A 26,323-nucleotide genomic window follows, 5' to 3' on the forward strand; every position below is an offset into this window, starting at 1 on the left:
TATATATGTAAGGAAAGAAATTATCTCAGCATAAATTTCAACTCTCTAAGGAAAAAATAACCTCGACGTATAATTAAAACCCGCCGTGGGTAATATATGTATGGTAACAGAACAGAGGTTAAAACGGACCTATACACCAATCCCGCCTGGTGAATTAGATATATCTAGATCATTATTTCGCTGTCAGAACTCATAACACCAGAGATATTGTGACGAAGGTAGTATTTGAAGAAATAACTCTGGCGACTCGAAAATTAGCCCGGGCGAGCGTAAAACATGTCTAGATATCCGACATATCAAGGTTCCGTGGTGTAGTGGTTATCACGTCTGCTTAACACGCAGAAGGTCACGAGTTCGAAACTCGTCGGAACCTGAAATTGATTTTTATTGTAATTTTATCTTTTTAACATGAAAATTATGAAGTTTAAAATGTTTTACTGTACAATAACAAGAAATATCTTTAAAAAAGATAAACGGCATAGTAGCCAAGTTATTTTGTATGTGTATGCAGAGAAATGAAATGAGGGGTGAATGAGTACCGTATTATGATATAATTTAAGTTTGTCATTTAACGATGTCCGAATAGTTACGTTGTTCTGTTTTCTTGAAACGTCGAGCCTTGTACAGCATTTAGAATGATAATTTGTGTTTACTTTACCTTATTTTGCACGCTTGGAACAGGTTTACATAATGTCCGAATATGTGTTCAATAACCATGCGTACATAACCATAGTCCATTGGGCAAAGCAATGCCTTTCCTGTGGGAAGGGCTGTAAAAGAAAGAAATCAAGACCAAAAACCTGAGATCAACCTTGTACATGTATTTAAGTCGCGTTACCGTAACACGACGTTTTGGGATGATCATTGCGACAATGGGTGATGTTTTCATGACGGCATGTGTAGGTAAAATACATTTATATATAAAAATACAGTTGTAGTTATAAAAGTTCCTGTAAAGTCGAATTGAATTGAATATAAATGAATCGTTCAACTGTACCGGTGGTCATAACATAGCACGACATAATAGAACATAATAGAATGAGTTAAATTATAATTCTATGTGGTATTGTGTTTCGGCATATTATCGTGATAATCCACTTATTCAGCTTGCATTCAATCTGGTTCGAACGTCGCCAGAACCTAAGTTCAATTTTAATCCAAAATTTCAATTTATTTTTCAATTTTCCTACGAAAGCCGGATTTTTTGTTTGTTTTTTTTTTTTTCGATTGGGAATAGACAGTCGCGAAATATTGTTAAATTTTCGTGTTATTTGTAACATGCCAACACAAACGCGTTATGAAGCGAAACATTATTTGATTGTAAACAAAAATAATAAAAATCACAACATCAATGTTTATATATAAGAAAGAGAAGGAAATAATGTCAGCATAAATTAGATATCACTATCGGTTTCGTGGTGTAGTGGTTATCACGTCTGCTTCACACGCAGAAGGTCGCGAGTTCGAGCCTCGCCGAAACCTGAATTTTTTTTTTTATGCTTGCAATCATATAATGAGTTTATAATTAGTAATTAGTTAATTAGTTTTTTAGCCGAGAAACACTAACACACATTTTTGGAAATTGTTTAAAGATGTTACGGCACTGACAGCAAATTCACTGCATGTCACGAAAATGCATAAATTTGCACCCACAGTATCGAAGTTATCGAATTAACCGACAGGTGGCGTTACTGGTCAAGATGAAGTATGTGATTGGTCAATGTAGCGGTAAATGCAAAATACAGACATGCAGTTAAAGACGAAACAAAATTAAGATTGCATGCAACCAGCATTAATACTATGCCGTTTATCTTTTTTTATTATTTCTCTTTATATTTTTCCTTCCCTTTTTTATTCCAATTATGCATCTCATTTTTGCCGCCATCCTTGCTGGAATATTGAATTACTCGTGTGTGACACAGACAACGGTTAACGTGACAGTCTAACAACCAAAAATATTTTGTTTTAAAGGCACATTGAGTGTGTGACATAGGGGCTATTCTCAGTAAGTTTCATATACTAAAATATAAATTCATTACGATGTTGTTGTTGTTTTAAAGATCCGACACAGTTCCAGCCAATTACTCTACAACGTACACATGTACGTCATGTACTCGATGCACCGAAATATATATAAACATCCCTATCAACAAGTTGGATTATTTTGAATAAGATCATTAATCACCCTGTATCATTTTCTCTGAAGAAAGGCGTATCAGTCAGATTTTGTTTTTAAAACGAACTAATGAATACTAAGAAAAGTAATATATCTTAAATGGCAAAAGCACGACTAAAGTCTGGCATTAGACACCATATAAACAAAAAACACAGTCTTTGGCCACTTGGAAGACAACGCAAAAAAAATAATAATAACAACAAAAATCGATAGTTGTGCGAATGTAAAGCTCAAGTAGGCAATATAACTGATTGGCTGTAGGTAGCGGACTACGGACTCTAATATCCGGTTCTGTGGTGTAGTGGTTATCACGTCTGCTTTACACGCAGAAGGCCGCGAGTTCGAACCTCGCCAGAACCTCATATTTTTTTTCATTCAAATTAGGTGTATTTTAGTCTGAAATTTGACAGGTGTGATAATATTTTCCAATTGCAGAAATATGATTTTATCGTAAAAAATAGCATTACAAATCTTTATAGTTTAACAAGATCCAAAAACTATCAATAGCAACTTTGTGAAAACAACAAGACATTTAATTTCCGTCGTGAAAACAGCACAGTATTTTTAATTCAACATGCAAAGAATAATTATTCTTTCTTGTGATCTTGTTCTCTGACCGAATATTTTGTATTTGAACTAGGTGTTATTTCATTCTGGGAGCGGTTATATAATTTATCAACTATTCGTAGTAATCAGAAACTATACCATACGTTTGCTGGGATCATTCTATCATTGGAAAAAAATGACCCAAAACTTGAACTGTTTAGATATATAATCAAAATATTTAACTCCTATGTATAAATAATGTATAGAATCAATATCAAAAGATGAAAAGAGAATAAAATGTTAAATGTTAGTGTGTTGCTTTTATTCAGACATGAAAGCATATATATATATATACTGTACACATGTAGATATAGTAGGTGTTGTATATTTATTTTATATACTTATAAATAAATATGGTGGCTGATTTCGTCCCTGTTGTCGCATTGTGGCCCCGCCATGCGAAGAGCGACAATGCGTCATGCGATAAAAGTCACCCGCAAACGCGACAAAAACACCTGGCAAATGCGACAGGGGAGACAGACTTTTTATGCCGTAATGTCGCGTATTTTGGTTACATGACGCAATGTCGCAATGTCGCATTGTCGCTCTCCGCTTGGCGAGGGGCGTCATTGTAACAGTGTTACATGGCCGAAATCAGCCACTAAATAAATATGTCTTCATAGACATATATATCTGTCAAGTTTGTTTTGTCTTTTTCATGTTTTTGATAGTTTTGTGTACAGCAATGTATATATGCCGATTTCCTTCATTTTCTCTTTCATATTTAAATTCCTCATTCGATCGTGTCACTTAATACGTGTCACAAATAATGAGAAGAATACACACAAAAACACAAACGTACAATTACTATTTTTTTTTATTAAAACAAGAAAATGAAATATTTTTTATCATTTGTACATTTTTATATTAATTCTGGGATTTCGAAATAGCATATTACATATAAACTTTTTCAACTCCACTATGCCATGGCTGATTACAATGGGATCGATTTTTATCTTAATCGTGACCATTTATTTACATCTCTGTCGCAGTATATTTCGGAACCTCGCGAAACAGTACAAACACTTGTGTTCTTATGAAATTAACAATACATGACATACGTTTGTGCGCGTGAGGGCATTAAAGGGACATTCCTTCGTTCGCACATCAGAAATATGCACAATTTCTATTGATGAAATCTATGTCCAAAAGATGAGTGTTTGTGCCTATATGTAACGAAATGAACGCCGAAATGTACAAGAAAAAGGCGTATCGTATACAAACATCCTACATGTATGTCTTTGCGGTAATTAGTGATACTTCGGGTCGAATTAAGAATTTACATGACTTAATGCTTGAAGAACTGTGGTTTATCTTGAGGGAAAAACGGCATTATCATGTAAAGATTATAACTTTTATTACTGTACTTAGGAAAAAATACATATTTTTAAGTAAGTTTAAATTTGACGACCTAAACTTGATTCAAACGAAGGAATGCCCCTATAAGAGTAACATGCAATGTAGTTAGTAAACGGTGGAAAACGATATAATGATTTCTTTTACCAAGTATACATATGTTTATACAAATGTATATAAATAAAAGGTTAGCATCACTGCCGATCTATTCCCTATCAAAAAGTCTAAGATCGTCTTGGGCCGCTATATCAAAATCATGCTATAACAGATCTTAATTACTAATGTACTTTTATTATTTAAGGATTAACATCAATTATTTTTTCTGTTATACAGTCATAACAGAAAAAACAGGAGTGTACTCTAAATAAACCGCGAAGCGGTTTATGAAGAGAGTACACTCCAGTTTTTTATGTTATGACTGTATAACAGAAAAAATAATTAATGTTAATTCTTATAATTTAATTTCGTCTTATACACACCAAGATATTTCACTTTCTTTGGCGAACTCTTTTCTGTGATAAATTATTACGCAAAGTCATCAGCCAATCAAAAATGACGTTACATTTCGCAACGTCAAAAATTTTGTTATGGAGGTATAACAAAATTATTTCAGCCAATGAAAATGCGTGTTTCATACAAAATTAAATTATTATGGCATAACGGGACAATGCTCATCAACACATGCTAGAAAATCTCTTTCGGTTAATGACGTCATAAATAATAATGAATGTACTGTCCCACAACCTGAAAGTAAACGGACATTAGAATATTCTTATAAAATTATATATTTGATAAGATACAAAATAAAATGTATACTAATACAAAATATTTATATACACCTATTGTCCAAAAGACAAGAGACAAAATATTTCAGATCTTTGTGGTCAGTTCGTTATAACCGTTGTTATCGTTACACATTTTCATATCGTCAGCATCTGCTTTTGGCAGACCGGAAGCGGAAAGAGTAGATTGTTGACGTGACATGGGGCCTTGGTATCCCTCGCTTAGGGTCACGCTAGCTCGCGGCTGGTAGGGCAGGCTTGACCGACATGCTCTGTGAGTTCCCACTGACCCTAGCGCCTGGACAATCAAATTCGTAAGAGTGCGCAAACGATCCCTGAAAAAGTACAAACATTTGTTCCGATCAATAACAGTACAGGAAGCCACTGACCATCACTGCAGCAGTGGTCAGTCTCAGGTAGCGGTCACCGACTCTGATATTCACTTTTGTTTTTACATTTTTTACAAGTAAAAAATATAATATTTTCACGTGTTACAACATCCTAAATGGCTTTGTTTACTTATAAACAGTAACACTCCATCACAAAAACAATTTACTGGTAGCGGTTTGACATATTACACGGACAAAAGAGAATGTGCCTTTTTATTGTCCACCTGCGGCCGCTGGTCATTTTTCCCATTTAGAACATTTCTTATGACCGCCTACATATATTTTAACTTATTCTAAAAGTTTATAAAACATTTTTGACCTCATAATAGGAAAAACGTTAACGTATACTTCAAATACGTATCACAGTAGGTAAATGATAATTAGTTTGATTCCCTGTTTCCTTGATCTAGCAACATTTAAGAACTGAGTATGAATATGCTACATGTATTTTAACGACATACTGTCACTAGGAAATATACCGATACTTGTTAATCTAAATTCTAGTATTGAAATTAAGTGCACAAAATCATGTCTCCCTTTCTCATATTAAAATCTTAGCTATGTGTAGTGACCTGGTATCCATGGCAACAAATATTTCACACACGTGCCCAAATATTCCATGACAGTTTCATTGAAATTTGTGCAGAGATATATGGTGAGTAGAGTCAAATCAACAGTTTTCTGAGAGTTACCGATGCAAACAGATGACAAAAGATGTTTTGGAAAATAGTATTTGGGATTGCTCAAAACTATTGTACACCCATTTTTAGCTTAAACAAAGAAAATTAAATAATAACTTATACGAAATTTCAAAATCTGTTTTTATTTCCATTCAAGCCGTCGCTAGAAACGCACATGCGCAGTGAGATTTAATGTTGAAAAAGAACATTACTTCAAAATTCGTCTACTATAGGCGACGAAGATATTTTGAAGCAATGAATCGCTGAATTCACCCCACAAGGATGTTGAATGAGCACGGACATACGGACGAGCAAATTCAAGTACATTTGTACACATCCACTAACGTCGTCACAAGGGGTATTCAAACGTAGGACGATGCATACATACTTACAATTTCTAAAGTGAAAATGGAACTTTGACCATTTTTGGAAAAAAAACAACAGTTTTTCTGACTTGTATTCTAACAATGAAATATAGGCAAATGGAAAGTTATTCATAAAATAATTTTGGGATTTATGCAATGAAGTTATGATGTCATGAAGCGTTCTTTGTTTTTATTTTTTACTTATTTACAAATACAGTGGAAATACTTATACTTATGTATAAGACGCACACTACGTACGATATAAGTTCTCATAGTGCATTGTGTTATGACTGTCACCAAATTCCTGATCTAAAAACTGACATATACAGACATATTTGGGAACTTGTATCAAGTAATGAATGCCGGTCGTATATTTCAAGACAAATCATAGAAAAATTGCTGGGAAACGATTGTTTTATCTTCCGTTACATTTACAAAACATTTCGAAAAATACATCGCACCATGTTTATAGAACATCAACCTCTTCACCATATCTCGTGGAAAACATAAATAGATGTTTTTTTTCATGGAATAAGAAGTTTTTCGTTATTTACTTGGACGATATAAGATATCATTAATTGTTTGACACGCTCAGTGACTTTTATCGCCATTTCCACTGTAGGCGTACCATGGTGTGATTCCTGTGGTAGGCCACACAATCACCGGTAATAATATTCTAATAAAAGAATCGATCCCGTCTGAGCAACCGGAGATCGTGAACATAATTTCCAATCGAGTTAGCAGACGAAATCACGAACATTGCGGAATAAATAACACATCATGTGTATTTTTTTATTTTTTTTTCTACAAATACAATTTTGTTCAAAAACAATTTAGCATTTTAATATTTCTAGAAACAAAAATAATCAACATAACACGAAAATACGGTCAGAAGAACCATGGAACTATAATATTCAAGTTATGAAAGAAGACATTAACAATTTTGTTAAGAAATAATACAATTTTAAATGTTTCGCCTGGCAAAGAAAGCGTTGTATGTCAAATAAAGAGATAGCCTCTAACATTAATTCCAAAATTCGTTCTTTTTCAGTATAAATGTTTTCTCGAAATATCTAAAGAGCAAGTATGGGATTTTTTCCAATATTGTTACCTGGTATCAATCATTTTATTTTCTAAAACAATTTTTATTCGTGGAGAAGTTTTATAAAGTGTTAATCTCCCTTTAAAGTGGGAACTCTGCCTTTGGGTACGATACATGTATCAGGAAAATGGTACATGTAATGCGTATCTTTAAAAAAATATATGTATTTTTAGACAACTTTTATTATTGTGTCATTTCCTTAAGTTTTTTCAACATTGTAAAGACAACCTCCTCTTTCCATCTACTACAAAAAATATTACATATCATATCACCTTGATAAGCTTTGTTTCAGATTATGAAATGAAATAGGTACTACCTTTTGAAATAAAAATGGTATTGGTGATTAAGACAGCAGAGGCTATACATTACGTGACAAAAATTGACAGCGATGTCGTATTTCTAAGGTCAAAATAGGTCACAACTTTTCTTCTTTTCGTTTGCTTAATACATCACTGTAATGTACTTGCGCAATATTTATGATTTACGCACATACATTTTCTGCCATTCATATCCAAAAAGCAACATGACTTTTTGTTCTCTTTTAACACAGAGAAAGAAATACAGAGATTTTCCAATTTTATTTGATACGGCCAATGCTTCTAAATCCTACAACACACCATACCAAAGTTTTTTTCGGTATAGCCGTATAATTTTCTTTTGGCCCCGGATATGACGCGACAGGTGACGTTACTGGTCAAGATGAAGTATGTGATTTGTCAATGTAGTGGTAAATGCAAAATGTAGAAATGCAGTTAAAGATGAAACAAAATTAAGATTGAATGCAAGCTGAATAAGTGGATGTATCTATTCAAATGACACATTAATAAAATCATATTCCTGATTCAAATGCTGTCTTATTATCACCAAAAATGATTCAAACTGATATATTGTTGTTATCCGTGCTGAAACTGCGCATTTATTAATTAGTTCCTTAATTTATTTCACCAGCAGTTCATCTTTTTTAAAGATATTTCTTGTTTCTTCTATATTTTCAAAAAAGTTAAAACATTTTATTTTATCAAGCTACATGAATTGTCTTCGTACTTACAAAAGCCACTCGAGCGTGAACAGCAGAGTGGCTGTCTCCGCTGGTAAGCCAAGCGCGGTCAGTAATATGATGACAGTGACCAGGCTAGCCCCAGTCACAGACGGGATGGCCAGGGACGAACACGTGGTCAAAACACTGTGGATAAAACGCGGGAAAATACATTTTAGCCTCAATCTGGATCAGGTGGTTCCGTCAAAATTTGCCAAACGTTCTCGTTTGACTTATAGCATGAGACCCAATAAGACATGTTGGATATATTTCTAACGATGGAATAACTTGTTTTCATTCTATTCACTTGAATTAAAGACTTGTTCTTCTGAGGTTTCAGTCACGTTGAAATCTCGATTCGATCTTGCATAAAAAGTTTTTGTGATGTATAACCAAAAAAAAATGGCAATTTTATAGCAAGATTGTATCTGAAAAATGTATCAAAATTTTTGTTGTCAATTCTAAGAACATTCATACATATCTGATTATACACTTTTTAGACATTGCTTTGATTTGTTGTGTGTATGGTATAAACAGCAGAATTGACGTAAAATCACATATTATGTCAAATTCTAATATTTGATTAACAAGCCCTGCAGGTAGGGCGTAAGAATTGTACCTGCTACCCCCATTGCATGATCGTAAGAGGCGACTAAATTTGGGATCTTATCTTTTCTTTTCTTTCTGAACAACTTTCTTCTTCCTAATGTCTCCCTTGACAATGCCTCACTTTTGGACTTTAGTTGAGCGTTCGCCCCTGTTAGGAAGGCTTTGGGTTCTGTCCCCTAGCCGAGATATACCAGCGTCTTTGAAAATGGTAGTTGCTACTCCTGCTTATCGCTCCGCATATTAGGAGTGGGACGACTGGTTCGCCCGTTATCAGTATAATGTGACCGGGTGGGGTGTGCTGCTGGGTGTCTTCGGCAGTATGCTTCAGTGAGGTAGCACTATAGATCGGCAAAAGTTCCGACCTATCACAAGGAGCACTAACACGAACATACCACAGCCTCCCAAAACACGCGTACGCACTCACCACACGCATGCGTATCGTGCGCATGGGAGGCCGTCCTTAAATGACCTTGTCTGTTAAACAAAATAAACCAAACCATTGATCAACAATAGCTGAAAAATGAGCACACAGACATATGATTTTCTTTTCATTTCTTATACCTCTGTATTCTCGCCTTTAAAATGAGGTGTAACATTTTAAAAGTTTGTCGTCAGAAAATATTGACTTTTCATCACAGCAGATTCTTAAATTAAAGTTTCAACGGTTAGATAGAATGTTTGCTTTATGTTTATTCAATGGTGCATAAATTATTATTTGTATTGAGTACAATAGGTAATGATATGCCTACTAACATGCACTATTCGTGAATATATATTCCTAAATTCTTCCAAATGTTCGCAAAAATATAAATACAATATTTGAGGGGTTCGTTGAAACTACAAAAAAACATCAAGATATATATAGTACTCAAGCGCGAAAAAGACTGCTTCTGTCGAAAACAGTAGGTCTGACAGAACCCTTCACAAAATGGTATCGTTAACACACGCGAACGAATTAGGCTTCTTTACATTTTCATCTGGTTTGAAAGTATTATTTATGTAAGGATTTTTGATACACAACCATTGAATATTTAAACGTGACGTTTCGATGACTAAACTAATTGCGAAACAAGTTATATCAACTTATATAAATCACACTTGTTGGCCCGGATGGAAGCGCGCGACGGGTCTTACTGTGGGAGGAAACCGGAGTATCCGGGAGAAATCCACGTGGTCGGGCAGGTGACCCCATGTTGATGTTTCAATGACTAGTAACGGTACAATGTATATACACTATCACCTCAAACAGACAAAAGACCAGGGCACCATGTGTACAAAAAGATGTAAAACGTGTACGAGTTGTCTTCGAAATTCTCCTAAAAAGAAACATCTTCAAAGAATTGGACATGGAGAGCAATTTGTTGAAGCGGCAGATGAAAGAATCCATCTGGGTACGTCGCAGTGGGCCAATATTAAATCGAGATAAGGGGGCACATAAGCTCTTTCATATACCAGGTATTAGGCAAATAGTAGCAATATCGAGTTATTTCGGTCCAATTACAATACTGCAGCACACAACAGCATAGCCAAAATCGACATCGATCTTCGAATTTCGAGGACAACCGTACAAATTGTTCACCTTTTGTGAACAGATCATTTGTCTGATGAAGTGTTCTTACCGTACAAGTTATCTAAACGTCACGAAGAAATATTGGTTGTGTAACAAAATCCTTATATAGAAGAATGTTTTAGAATATACATTGTACATGAAATGATATTTATATTACATGTCTTATCCAACTCAAGCTGGAGAGGATTCTTACCAAACAAGGATTATCTTGCTAGCGTCAGTTTCGATCTCAGTGAGTTGCATGAGAAATATACACGTGGATGCAATGTAGATGCTACTTCCGCAGCGCCCCAGTGTGGCGGAAAGGGGAACTACAAATCTGGTCACTCGCCTGTCCACTCTGTTGACATCTTCGAGAGCTTTCAGTGACTCGGGAATGGCTATCGCTCTGAGGAAACAAAATGTTCCTTATTTTCTTCTCAAATTCACAAAGTACGTTTTCACGTGTGAATTGTGAATTAAATTAAACAAAAAGCAGAGAATTATCATCAATGTTAACGACAAAATTTAGCAATAAATGCGAAACTGGAAAATATGAGATATACAACAAAGAGAAATGTTATAATCAAGAAAATAAAAATTGACAATCCATCTGACGCAGTTTTGTTTACAAATGTTTGTTCAGTTCACTGTCGTCCTGAACACAATAAAAAAGGGCTGATTGCAGTGAAGCCTGAACTTAATGAATTAGAAATCTTCAGATATTAAGATTTTTTTCTATGAATTTATCAGATTATTTTAATGAAAAACATCCTGGCACATTATCAGCATGTAACTAATATCAAGTACCATTCTCGGGAGGTTTGCAATAACAGTTAAAATCAAGTGAAACCATCTCTCCGGAAATTGGTTGTTTAGAATCAGATTGCTTTTCGATGATTTCGGTTTTCGAGAATGTTTTACTACAAAATGGTATATTTCCTCGGAATCTATGAAATAAACCACTTTTTCTCCATTAATGTTGTAATCAAGGTTTTTTCGTACTTAGATTTCATTTTTTTTCATGGATATCGAAAATGAAAATATCTTGAAAATAACGAAATTTGCAGGTAAGTTCTCTCGTCCATAGACTTGTGATTTAGATTTGTGACCAATACATGATGCATAATTGTCAAAATTCCATTCAGTATACTTGTATATAAGTTTTAAATGTAGATAAAAGGAAACTTACGAACTGGAGGTGGCAAAGCCTATCATGAGGACATTGATGACACTGAACATAAAGCGGAAAGGCTGCTTCCTTGTGAGGAGGGTATAGGCTAGGGGTACAAATATGACACTGCATATGAGGAGGGAGGCGATCACTGTGGCGGCGTACACTCCGAGCCGGCGGAAGTCTTCCTGTATATTGTCCGTACTCGCTATAGTTTTAGCAATTAAACTTGCCACGCCGAAGGGTGTCGTCCTAAAAATGTAAAGTCAGTATTTTGGTATTCTATTCTTAATATAAAGTTTAAATTATACGATAAAACAATAATAAGATGATACCCAGGAGCGCATGCGCTGAAATTAATTTAATTGGCCTTAAACAGACGGCCAAGAAGCGAATGTACGCTTTTAAATGGCCGTTAACTGCTATTGCTATTATTTTAATGTAAACGTTTAAAATGGAGGTACAAAATATACAGTAAGTTAAAATTCATAGAAATTAAAGGGGCATTCCTTCGTTCGAACATCAGAAACATGCACAATTTCTGTTGATGAAATTATGTCCGAACGATGATTATATGGGTGTTTTTGCCTACATGTAATGAAGTAAACACCGAAAAGTACAGGAAAAAGGCATATCGTATACAAATACCGTGTCTTTGCGGTAATTAGTGATACTGCGGGTCGAATTAAGAATTTTCAAGAACGTTGGTTTATCTTGAGGGTAAAACTGACAAATTAATATAAAGATCTTTTATTACTTTGACAAAATACATATTTTCCAGTTAGTTTAATTTTGACGACCTAAACTTTATTTAAAGCTTATACTAAATTGCAGAAGATTGTGTAGAAATCCTAAATCGTCCAGTTTCGTTGTTGGAATTCGTTTCAGTAAGATGATGGTTGAGTCAAAGATCTACATTTTCTTTTGTTGTGTTTTTCTAAGCTCAAGGTAATTGCGAAAATTACAATTCATTCATGTCTACTTTCGACATACGGATTCGCACAAACCGTATAATCCATTTGAGTATCTGCATGATGACATCAGTAGCGGAAGTGAAGAAATTTCCGAACGCCATGCCGGCCTCGCGTACTGCCCCTGTCGCCACACCGAACAGCATACTAGCTATAATAAGACCTGAAATGTAATTTATATTTTATTACATATTTTTCTTAAAGAAATGCGTATATATCCGTAAAAATACACGACATGAATTCGTATTTTAAGCGGCCAATCAAAACGTGCCATACTGTCGCGTGAACGTACCGAGGATGTTGGAAGATCCAGCAGAGCCAATATATTTCCCGCTGATTTCTTTAAACTCTCGAGAAACTACCGTCCCATTCATCGTCATATTCTTAAGGACAGTCTCGATGTTGTACTTCGTCTGAGTCTAAAAATAGTTCATCAATCAATAGATTTCAAGAAGATAAGAGGGATTAAATGTAGTATAAATCTTAATAATAAACATTCTTTAACGAGAAGCATAATTTATTGAAAATGTTAATTTGTAATTTTCAATATGATGAAAGATGTTAATGTTGCCATTACTATAGTCAATATAAAGATGGATGACACAATGCGTACCTCTTAATCCTAGGTTTAAAATAACAATCATTATTTACACTGACTATTGTTTCTGACATATATTTGCCATATTATACCAATTAAAAATACTATTTTTTTAAAATTTGCTTTCTTTCCAATTTTCTTCGGCAATGAAATTGATTTTATTTTAGAATTAATTAATTCATTAACACTCCTTTCCAAATAATTTCTTAATTGTTATGTATTATAATTCTTTATGTTACCTGTTGAAATGTTGCTTGTATCAGGTTGTTAGGAATAAGATTCCTAAAACAGAGATTATATAACCGTAACAGTTGATCTAGGTATTGGCTGACCAGTCAATGCAATATTCCAAATAGATATTATATATAATAATATTATTATATGACGTCATAGGCATATTGTTCATCTGGCAACTTTACAACAAGATAACACATCTGTATTGCATTTTTGCATGTAAAATATAGAAATTTATCAAACAAATAAAACTTATATTTTCACTGCAGCGATGAGCAGTGAAAATATAAGATTTTGCAGTGAAAACATAAGTTTTGCAGTGAAAATATAAGTTTTGCTGTGAATTTATAAGTTTTTCGTTTTTGACAAATCAGAGCGAACCTTTGTATTCACCTTATTGAACTCTGCCGATCTTTCCAACCGAAGTGAAGATAGATACGATGTATATTGGTTATTTTGCTGTATTTCTGAAATATTCAGACTATCTTTTGAAAAAATACTCACTTGATGCTATCTATTCATACACAGATTATCCGATAACAGCAGAAAACACTTAAATTGCGATGATCAGTCCTTTCAAAATGACGTCAATTTGACGTGGAGTAACGTTATAAAGAGATGACGTCATGAATTATGTTTTTGTTTTTTTAAGTTTATAAAATGCAATAAAAAATAATTGAATAGATCTAATTTCCCGTTAAATATAGCATAAATTTCACTCGTATGACAGAATATTTCGATATTTTTACAATCGCGATTCGCACTCGTGAAAACATCGATATTTTGTCATACTCGTGAATATATGTTATATTAAACGGGAAACCATTCAATATCCTCTCAATTTTTATTTCTAATCTCCTACCTCAGCAGATCTGCAAATATATCCTGCGTTTCCATGGTGACAGAATCTAACTTCCTGTTTGATCCGGAATTCGACACACCGACACCTGTAAAACTATTACAATTTACTCAAAACTTATAAAAACTAAACTGATATTATAAGAAACCATAATAATCATTAACTCCGGACGCAGACATAGAAGATTGACATTATGATCACTGAAAATCAAAATCAAAACATAGTTTGCTTACAGCAAATATGACCATGTTACTGTGCAAATCATCATTTTAGCGCCAGTTTTTAACGTGAAGGTACTACTGAAGTTAATCAGTAACAAAAGCAGTAAGAACACGTATTGTTTCTGCGTCTACTCTGCTCATGCAACCCTATTGTTCTCTTGCACGGCATTCTCAATCGGACATCTTGTGTATTTGCGACGTGGTATATCGAACTGCGAACTTAGGAAAAACAACTTTTTCAACTTATGACGTCATCTATCGATCCCCTCCCCCCAAAAAAATCAATCAATAAATAAATAAACAAACAAATAAATAAAAATGTAAATGCATTTAAAAAAACATTGCCCCGTGTAGATTGTAAAGCTACCTGAACAATCAAAGATCATCCCTAGATACTGTCCTTTGACCGTTGCTTAACTCTCTAAGGTATTACGATTTAGCTCCCTTTAACCAGAATAATAATATTAAACGTATTTCAAATATGGCCAACTATGGTCACAGATAAAGACTACATATCGAGGTATAAATACCATTTACAGTTTAACAGGAAATTATCGAACGTTTTTAATTCCATGTCCTATCCGTTCTTCCAGTATTCGTCTAATTTGATCTCCTACATTCTGTGTTCAACTTTGTACCGCAAGTAACTTCTCTATTATCAAGATTGAATTTAATCTCATTAATACCCCTCCCTGATACCCTCTAAAGGCGTAATACATCTAACAGTATATCACTGAAATATATGTCTACTATCAAACCTGATACTTATAGCATGTCCCATTAAGGTTTAAACGATATACTACCAGTTATCCCGATATTCTTCTCTTTATTTCCTAACAACCATTCCAACATACAGAAGAAAAATTGTGCACGTTTCTGATGTCCGAACGAAGGAATGCCCCTTTAAATATGAATTTTGTAATAAATCTAGATACAGCAAGTGTTGATATGTTATAAAACTACATTATACAACTGTTTCGTCCTTTTAAGACTCGTCAGTGACGCAAGAGACTAAAAGTGTTATGACAATTTTCGTTCATGCATTCCATAACATTACGTTTTTTAACATTATCAGCCTGATCGCCAGCTAATGAAAACCTAGTACACTGTACACGTGTACCTGTAAACTCGTATCTATAGCAACCGACATTATCATTTGATGTGTTTCTGACATGCGCATTACCTGGCCTGATGATGACAGCCATGATACAGCCAACAAGAGCTCCAATAAAGTTTGTAAAGATGAGATAGGCGATACACACCATACTTATTTTCCCGTTAGACTTCGGGTCCATGGTGGCTGTTCCTAAAAAACAATAATAATAAATAAATGAAAATAATAAACAATGTGAAATTAGGAGAAAACTGCTGATGAGCATGAATTTATCAAAACACGTGCATGTTATTGTACTTGAAGAAAAACAAAATAATCAATTTGGCTTATTTCGAAAATAAGGAGCATTTAAGCATCAATCTGTTTTTGATGTGGTATTTGCGGACGAGTTAAGTCCCAGATTTTTCGAGACAAACGTCATATTGCGCGCATCAAACATTTTCGCTCTGTGGCTTCCATGCTACTTAATTGTACAAATATAGTCGAAAGCTGCTATAATGGTCATACTCACATAACAAAACTGTTTATAAAGACCACCTATATGTAATATAACCTGCTTATAAAGACCACCTCTATGTAACAAAACCTGTTTATAATGACCACCTCTATATCACAAGCCTGTATGTAAAAACATATCTTTATTAACAAAACCTGTCCACGAAGACCATCTTTCTGTAACAAAACCTGTCTATGAAGACCACCTCTATGTAACAAAACCTGTCTGTAAAGACCACCAATATATAACAACACCTGTCTATAAAGACCACCTCTGTATGAAAAACCGGAGTATACAGGTAATCTTTTTCTAACAAAACCTGTCTAAAAAGACCACATATTTTGGTAACCAAGGTAGAAATCATGTGTAGAACCCTTATAAAAGTTACTTAGTATTTGCTTAAAAATATCACTTTTATTTTGATAAGCAGATTTTGCTTACTTTGACATTTTCCACAATCTTGTACTCTTTTCATGTAATCGTCCGTTTTGAACTTATCTATCCCACTTTTTACTACTTGATATGCCGAGTTTAAAAAATGGGAAGGAATGAAATTAAATAAAATGTTCTGAATCGTGTATAAGGTGAAAAATATTACATAAAGACATTTAATTAGGACGGAGCTGTCGTCGACTGTCATTTAATTATCTGTAGGTCATCACAGATTTGTGTCAGAAAACAAACAAACAAACAAAACAAAAAAACTCTATTACCCTTACAGTAGAAATAACACCATGGTGCTATAGGAGCAAATACGTATAACATTCGTTTGTGACACTTTCTCTGGTTTCGTGACAGACTGACGCAATGAGATATTTGATAATATTTATTTTCTCTAGTAGCAGGCGACCTCGTGATAAGAGGAGACAACTCTATCTTTACCTTTAGTATAATGTGACTTAATTTGTAGGAATATTCTGCATCTCTGGCAGTGAACACATTGCTTCTCACAAAAATTCATAAAATGTCACCGACGGTATAGAAATATAATCATATAATTGATACTGAAAAAAATCATTGATGATGATGATGATGATGATGATGATGATGATGTACGGTGTACGATACAACATCTTCAAGATTGAATTATTTTTCCACTTTGAGATTTGAAAAACAAAGAGAAAATCAAAAACTTTTGAATGGCGGTTGCAATTGTATATAGCGTAAAAACGATAATGTTTGGCTTTGTATAAAAATACCTGACAACCTTTTCTTGTTTTGAATATATCATAATTTCTCTTTGTCGAGGGGGTGAAGTGTGTCTATATACCAAGAATTTTTATTTTTGTTTTGAGGTCAAATTACATCTACGCTGTATGCGTTTAGCATTGTATAATAAATGCATCTTTCGTGCTTATTTTTAAATGTCACCATGTATATATGGATGTATATCCATAATTGAAGAACACATCATCTTCTCTTAATTGCGCTCCTGTCTTTCAACAGTCGATAACGACAGCACATTGGAGTTAACCAATCGATTTTGTTTCTACACTTGCGGGTTTTTTGTTTCATCGTCTTATCTTGAAGTAGCTGATGGCTACATCGACGAACAACAGGCGGGGAATTGTACTGTCCGCGCTATCCAGAATGTTTGGGGTAAAGTGTCCTGCCCTAGACCCCGTGACGACAGCAGAGGACGATTTGTGACAGGTGTTTTAACGTTACAAGTCGACTTCTTATCACACTGATTTTCCAAGCGATCCAATGAATGATTCATTTAAATACGACTTCTTTTAGCGAAGGTCGATAGTGACGGGACAATTTGTTCATTTTAATGTGCAGATTGGTAAACATTTCAATATAAAGCCGTATATAAAGAGTATAATTTCATACATTATTCATTTACGTAACTCAAAATGAACTTATTTCATTGACTAAATTTATTATTGATATAAATGAGATAATCAATTTACAATACTGATGTCCATCTAGTTTTATGATGTATCGTTGTTATCCATTTGTTAATGTTCATATTCTCTGCACTGTACTGTTTATGAGAATAAACAATTGTTATCGTCATTGTCATCGTCATCGTCATCGTCATTGTCATCGTCATCGTCATTGTCATCGTCATCGTCATCATCATTGTCATCGTCATCGTCATTGTCATTGTCATCGTCATTGTCAATCATTATATTTTTTTATCTCGTATCTGATATGAAGTGTCACAACATTTAAAAGAATGTTAAATTCTTCCTGTTTAATATGAACTTTAAAATATAGCACAAACAATTTTTATAAATATTCGAAATGAACATAAAGAAATTCTATGTCCCATAGCTAATGTGTATCACCGTTCGGAACAGGGTAAACAATATGATTGTTCACGTGCTAGATTGAAGATAGCAAACAGTAATTACGATTGTAAACCCGTGTGCAGTAAGTACAGGAAACACGACAAAAAATACCGATACAGCCAGCACAACAACCGAAATTAAAAAATAACACTACAGTGCAATATGATCACCTTCAGATAGTAAAACGATTTCCTGTTTTATCTGATAGGTGATATGAGTATTTTCTCGGGTAACAGGGGGCAGACGAGTTCAAAGGGAAGTTGTGAAATCAATTTCATTCCGTAATTGTGCAATTTTGTTAACAAATTGGTTAAGTGACATATTGTCAATGTTGCGGTGATCAAGGGCTTTGTTTAAACTGAGAACTCCTGACATCCATTTTAATGCAGTAGGTTAGTTTAGTTTAAACATATTTTATTGACATAAAATGACAAAGGGATTGGTCGGTAAGTTTTGCCAACTTATTGATGACCTTTCCCGCATAAATGACATATGATAATATACAGTGGTCACATGATGATATGTACAAATATTCAACAATATGATAAACAAAAGATGATTTATGAATTGTCTTTCTTAAAAAATAAAAAAAAGGTTATATTTTATTAGGGATGGAAAAAGAGAGAGAGAATGAGAGACAGGCAGGAGGAGAGAGAGAGGGGGGGTGACAATAGTTTTGTATAGCTTGCAACAAGTAAAATTAATGAACTGAGATTGTGTTTCCGATCCTTCCCGACACAGACGACACTTGTTACACTATTCACTTTCCAATCTTTCAGCTGTTTCAAATGTTCATCACATCCCGTGCGTAAGTGGCTTTCTCCTGGTTCCGTCCGCTCTTCCAGTTAACTACGTTTCTCAAGTGCCGTTTGGATCCGGAAGGACCAGAAATACAACCTACATTTTTAGATGGATTCAATTGATCCATTGTTGTCCTTACACTATATATAAAGTACGGATAGATAGGACACTTTTGAAGCAAGTTTATGAACTAATAAGATTAAGAAAAGGAGAGGAAAAAGGGAGGGGGAGTAAGAAACGGCAGCTAGTCGAATCTACCCGACCTTCTCAGGAAGTTTTGCACAGCTTTGGCGATTTTTACATTGTCATTTGGTGAAATATTAGGATCACCTTTACAAAGAACATCGATGTTGGCAGGACCGTACCATGATATTTCAGTAATAAGTGTTCTTCTTAAATTGGCATACAAAGGACAGATAAGGAAAAAATGATAGCAATCTTCACAGGGATGCCCACATTGACACTCGGGTGAATCTACGAGATTAGCTCTAAAAAGATCATAGTTTAGTGTGCAGTAGGTTGGAATAGTTTCCCTTTCTCGTCTTCTTTCGTTCTATCGACTCTCCTATTTCTCCTTTTCATTTCTCCATATCCCTCTCACGCGAATTCTCACCCAACAATAAATATCTTTGACTATGTTTTTTTCACCAATCTGTTTGTCGATGGACAATAAGACAATACAATCAATATACAAAACAAAAAAAAAGAAAAGAAGAAGATAGAAGAAGAAAAACAAAAAAGGAAAATGAACTGAAAAGAAAATAAGTAAAAGGAAAAAATTAAACCAAGCGCCCCTCTCTCTCTCTCTCTCTCTCTCTCTCTCTCTCTCTCTCTCTCTCTCTCTCTCTCTCTCTCTCTCTCTCTCTCTCTCTCTCTCTCTCTCTCTCTCCATCCCTTTTACCCTCTTCATTAAAATTAATCATGAGGCGACAATTACAAACCTCCCATTGCACCATTGTTATAGCATAGCACTGATAAGTATATTAAGATGTAATTACGGTCGTTTTGACCTCATTTAATATACATACGTGCATGCATGTAAAACTATGTATGGAATGCTCCATTAAGCACGTCTATGTAAACTGACGTAACTTAACGAGCGTCATTAGTGACACAAAAGAGTTCCATTCCAGTCACGTCACAAAGCGATATAGATGTTGTAGTACACATGCTTATAGACTATGTTCAAGTTAAAGAGGCTTGCCCGCAGAGAGATCAGAAAAATTGGCTAATAGAAAAATATTTTTTACACATGACAGATTGTTGGAATTGTTGAGTTTTTCATTTTATTTTCCTTATAAAACGCTGAAAAGTGATATTAAAACCTCATTTTTTAATATTATTTATTTAATCGCAACCCGCAATAAGTCCCCGCTATAAAGTGGAGTCTAATTTGATTGACACATCAAAGAAACAAGCACGTGCACAGTGCCGCACAGTGATAACTTCAAAGGCAGCGGCGATTTACAAAGAAGATTTGCCGTTATATTCCATACATTTCCCTCTCAGGTTGAGTTTTAAAACGTCTTTTAAATACACATTCTGTAATTGTTTTCAAGAAATAAAGTCGGAAAGCCTCTAATTTTGTCACATAGAAACGTGTACTGAAGTTTATTTAGTGATCGGAGATGTGCCGTTTACCGGTCCGTCTGCGGGTAAGCCTCTTTAATAGAACATTTTTTGTATAGCATTGGGTCTGCATCTAACGATTTGCTTTTCACATTTGGGACGATCTATGATAAGTCTGGATAAATAATATCCCAGATGTGATTAGACATAATTTGTCAGTATCAAAATTAATATTCATAAAGGCGCCGCTGCACACTAATGGAAAACATTAATTTCTCACAGACAAGATTTTTATATAATTTCTGTTTTATGTATTAATACAGTATTTGGACGACTACTGTCTGCTTTTGGATATCAAGACGGGCACGTGTAAAAATAAAATAGGACAAAAAGGGGACTAGAAGATGAACGAGTATAGTTGATCTCCTTGATGAATTCCCTTGACGAATTCCTTCAGTGAAAGCAAAGCTATAAATGACGAAATAAGTTCAAATATTATTGTGTAGACATATTTTCCAGAACTCTATAGACGTGTTCCGCTTTCTACTACATACCTCTGTCATCATTCTAGAACTAATAAGTATAATAGTTTTCTCTATACTTTACTGTTAAACAGTTTATCTAATTTTCGATTTCTTATTGTTCAGCTTCCATTTAATAGAAATATGTTGTTTTCAATATATATACTTGTACTTGCATGTATGTGGGAGTATTTTTTGCGGTAGTATCATCGGGTTTTTAATGGATACTAATATCCAATCCTTATCCATTAAGAAACAAATGAGTTTACGGTTCCAAATTATAGACTACACAGTACTCGAAAAAAGTAATCAATGATTAAATCGTTTTGTTCTTTTAAATTTGTTATAACATGTCGATATAATTTCGTGTTGTCTCGTGTGGTATTGAACATTTATTGACATATCATAACAAAAAAGGTCATAGCTTTATGTTCCTTTTTACCATCACATTACTTTCCTGGACAGTTTAAACTTGGAAACAAGATCTTTTCCTTCTCTATCTAATTTTAAATCCGCTATTTCACATCCTGTAAATTGCCAAAATGCACATTCTTACTGCAATTTTTGGGAAATAAAGTTAAATATTTTGCATATGAGTTGAGGTATACTTGTAGTTCTTTAAACTGTGGTCTTTTCAGAGTCAATCTAACTGAAATTTCTGTGTGTTCTTGTGGAAATCCCTGTTAAAATGTCTATCATTTCTTTTTTACATGTTCTCATTATATTATACGAAGACATGCCCTTTTCTCTAACTTAAAAAAATTAAATCTTGAGGTTGTCAATGAGTAAGGCTAACTGATCAAAGGAAATGAATATCTGCCTGTAGTTGTAAAAGCAAACATTTTAGAAGTGTGCAAAATGATTTAAAATCCACCCAAAGGTTTCGGAAAATATGACATGATGTACATCTTTTTTGCCTTTTTTTATAAAGATTGTTTTCATTGTGATCTTTCTGTTTCTCAATTTATATATTATTTACTGTGGAGAGGCGTAAGAACTTGTGCCTAATCCTCTATGCTTTTGAATCGAATAAAAATTAAATCAAAACAAATTATTTCTCATGGAAGTCACAAATATTAGATTAAATAGCTCGTGACATATTTTTGTTTTATATTCTATATTTAGATACCGGCATGTATTTTAGAGTAAATGTTTGCAGTAGATAATCGGATTTTTTTTTTTTTTTTTTTTTTGTTGTCTTCTTTTTTCATGGATACTAATATTCACATTAATTAACATAATATATACTTACTATTCTTTCTTATGGAAAGTCACTAATATTAGATTATTTTTTTTATTATTTACCTGCGACGACGGATGCAATTATAAGAGGTACTATCATCATCGTCAGCATCCTCAGGTACAGTTCACCAAGTATCCCTGAAATCAATATTTCATATCTTAATATCGTACAAACAAAACACAAAAATCACAGGAAGACATGTTCTGAAACATGTCCAATTTGCGCTGCAAACTTATAAGTCTTGGTACTAAACTTTTGGTATAAGAAATATCTATGCCTATAAGCAAGTAATTGAAACTTGATTTTGTAGCCCCAATATCATACACTCTTTTAATGACTTTGTTAGTTAACTTGAATATTTTTTTAATTATTATTAAATCTTAATGTAAAGTGTTCATTACTGGCCTATTTCATCCGGGCATATTAAATAGTAGAATTGTAATCGGAGTGCTTACACTTTAGCGGAGAATGCGACCAGTACGGGACAGTCATAGTGTTAGATTGTTTTTGCTATTTATTAATTTTTGTGGGGGATGAATTTCGTTTGAATTTAGGTAACATCCCTTTATTATGCATCAACAGCATTCCAAGGTCTTCCAGAGTTTTTGAGACTGATAGAGTTTTTATACGATTTTTTTATCCTGAATACGAAGGGTATATTTACGCGCCTAAGAGTGCCAATATTTACTGGTAAAAAAACTGATGTGTAGTTACAGTGTACCATGCTTGTGTTATATGTAGATATAGAAAAAAATACGACTGCCCGTCGTATCGGCAACAGGCTATCGGTATGTACTGTATAGATAATTATGTTGGGGTTGTTGATGTTGTTTTGAAAGCTTGTTTATTTTGACCACGATGTTCATTAGTCGCAGTTGAGCGATATCACAGATCGTCGGCACAGGGGCTTGGTTTTCGAAATTTCGAGTAACATGTAACATATTACAACAGCTAACAGCCCAACGCTTTAAATTCGGAATTCATTCTGAAACCATATAAAATCGGGGATTTTGATGTCATGAAAACCGAATTTATTACAGTGTGGTTGTTAGCTGATGTTATATGTTATTCAAAATCCTGAAACCGAGCCCCTGTGATCGTCGGGTCACCTGTGAACTATACACAACCTTATTTAGATTCAGATTCTTTATCAAGCGAAAGCCCTTAGGCTTATAGGTCAGTGTTTTGAATTTCTTTTTTACCTTTGGCCTCACGGCCAAATCAGTAAATTAAACATGATATCAAAACAGCAGGCCCGTCGCATACCATCCAGAGCAATTAGGGTAAAATGTCTTGCCCAAGGAAACATTTCTCTGTTTACAGAGGAAAACACAAAATTACAAGGTTATGGTATGGTGTTCCGTTAGGACCCCAATATCGCTCCTTCGCCATCGTGTTTTCGCTTCTTCGCCATCGTATTTTCGCTCCTTCGCCATCATGTTTTCGCTCCTTCGCTTCTTCGCTCTTTCTCTCCTTCACTCTTTCGCCATCGTGTTTTCGCTCCTTTGCTTCTTCGCTCTTTCGCTCCTTCGCTCTTTCGCCATCGTGTTTTCGCTCCTTCGCTCCTTCGCGTTTAGGTCGAAGAAGCGAAGGAGCGATGTTGGAAATTTGGCCCTAACGGAACACCATACACAGAAGCGTCGAACCACACACCTCGGACCTTCACTCTGAGATAACTATTCTGGTAAAGAGAAAAACATCGGAAGTAATATAATCCCAACGCCGGACTGTTGTTCGCCAACTCCCAAGCTGTAATCAACAATAGCGACAAAGGGATATGGGAGTGATATGTATATCGTTGCTGGTATATTTCCGAATATCCTATTGCATTGTGAATAGCCACATGGAACATCGAATATACCGATCTTTAACACTATAATATTGGTTTGAATAGACGCCCGCAAGTAGATTCAAAAACCAAAATAAATTGCTGCTAACAGGAGACGAAATAACCATTCGGCCCGTCTACTAGTTTTTCTCGATCTCGCTTCAAAAACAAAATTTCTACAAATACTATTCCCCTTCTACATCATAAAAATACACGCGTGATTTTAAATGTCCCCGCAATAATTATCCGCGTGCAATTTTTTCGGCAAAGTATGGGACCAATTTTTTTTCCAACGCACCGACTGTTATTCAATGCTATGATTTATATATATGCACGATTTCAGTTGATATGTACGTATATTAAGTACATCATTGTATCTTACGCGTGCACTGAATAATAGAATATACACATCTACATCAAATCACAGTACGTCTTAAACAAATATAGCCTAATCCAAGGTTTAAAAAAGGCTGTTTTATAAACAAGAGTCAGTTAAGTTTCGGTAACCTTTCTCCTTTAGCATAAACAATGGCGTCGGCAACCGAGGAGAAGACATTGTCGTTAAAACATTTAGACAAAATAGTGGGATGACGCTAATTACGGCGACTACGGTATTAAAATCAAAGAGAGATGTTATCATTTGTAATATCAAAATCGGTATGGGTGCACAAATATTCTAAAATTGAATACCACATTTAAGACAAAATACAATAACGTTTTAAACAAACTCAGTCACAATTTGTTTTAGTTAAATCTCATTCTTACGGGAAACTGATCTTAAATGAACAAATCTGAGGTAACAAGTGCCCGGATGAATTATACACGAAAGTACTCCGCATAACCTACATGTACATACATATTACACAAGTAAATACACACTCGCAAATTAAATGATTTTGAAGTATTGTTTAACTATCACAAAATTTTAATCTTTGCTACAATTATGATAATACATGTATCTTCTCGAACGAGAAAAGGGTAGTTTTGTTTATGTTTTGTTTTATTTTATTTTATTTTATTTTTATTTATTTTTTTTTATTTTTTTTTTCAAAATCATATATATGGAAACAGACTTACCTAGCCACATAAGGTCGTCATCCGAAGGTTTTGTCTCCCGAACTCCGAACCCGATCGCGAACCCCACCGCCACCCCTAGAAGGGTGGTCACCACTAAAAGGTTGTCCTTGACCACTTCACCACACTTTTTGAGCTTGCCCATTTTTCTCTGGCCTCAGATCTTCGCTGTGTGTGTTACTGTCACTTGTGCTAATAGTCCCAAAGGAAAACTGTAAATATCCAATGTCCTGTGTCCACTACATCCAAAATGTGCGCTTTTAATATTTATGCATATTAAGCTGAATATGACTCATCCATTAACACACAGAGCAGGCGTTCATATGTTTATGGATATGTGTTTTAGTTATGTCCTTGTAGAGAGCCGGCCGTACGCTATCCCAGCGAGGTAGGGTCATACAATTATTCAATGTGTAAACGGATACCCTCGCTCTAAATAACTAGAGATGTTCATTTCGCGTTACCAAAATTGGCCTGAAAATGTAAAAATTGATTTGATCCATGTAAATTGCGGAGAATGTTGTTGTTTTTAAGGTCAGCCCAGTTTGTATAGCGTATTTATATGTATTTAGACGTTGTTACCATACCAAGGCCGCATAGCAGAAAATGATACAGGGCTGTCTACGATAATTTAGGCTAATTTGAATAATCTATATTTAATCACGGACCG

At 34.5% G+C, this 26,323-nt stretch overlaps 1 protein-coding gene and 3 non-coding genes across 4 annotated transcripts; 3 read left to right on the forward strand and 1 right to left on the reverse strand.

The window, feature by feature from the left end:
- Positions 1 to 300: 300 nt before the first annotated feature.
- Trnav-aac lies at positions 301 to 373 on the forward strand. Its single transcript has one exon. It is a non-coding gene; the product is annotated as a tRNA-Val (tRNA).
- A 1,036-nt stretch (positions 374 to 1,409) lies between these two features.
- Positions 1,410 to 1,482, forward strand: Trnav-cac. The gene has a single exon. It is a non-coding gene; the product is annotated as a tRNA-Val (tRNA).
- Positions 1,483 to 2,463: 981 nt separating this feature from the next.
- Trnav-uac lies at positions 2,464 to 2,536 on the forward strand. Its single transcript has one exon. It is a non-coding gene; the product is annotated as a tRNA-Val (tRNA).
- Positions 2,537 to 4,783: 2,247 nt separating this feature from the next.
- On the reverse strand, positions 4,784 to 26,004 carry LOC117336867 (excitatory amino acid transporter 1-like). The gene is made up of 11 exons (XM_033897595.1): positions 25,657 to 26,004; positions 22,814 to 22,888; positions 15,891 to 16,013; positions 14,490 to 14,574; positions 13,633 to 13,675; positions 13,088 to 13,214; positions 12,832 to 12,958; positions 11,843 to 12,076; positions 10,865 to 11,059; positions 8,505 to 8,639; positions 4,784 to 5,255 (listed from the first exon to the last, which is right to left on the reverse strand). The coding sequence occupies exons 1-11, from the start codon at positions 25,796 to 25,798 to the stop codon at positions 5,009 to 5,011; spliced, it is 1,533 nt and encodes a 510-aa protein (XP_033753486.1). The 5' UTR covers positions 25,799 to 26,004; the 3' UTR covers positions 4,784 to 5,008.
- Between the last annotated feature and the right edge of the window lie 319 nt (positions 26,005 to 26,323).

Source organism: Pecten maximus, chromosome 10 (genome assembly GCF_902652985.1).
Source record: "Pecten maximus chromosome 10, xPecMax1.1, whole genome shotgun sequence".
Lineage (NCBI taxonomy): Eukaryota > Metazoa > Mollusca > Bivalvia > Pectinida > Pectinidae > Pecten > Pecten maximus.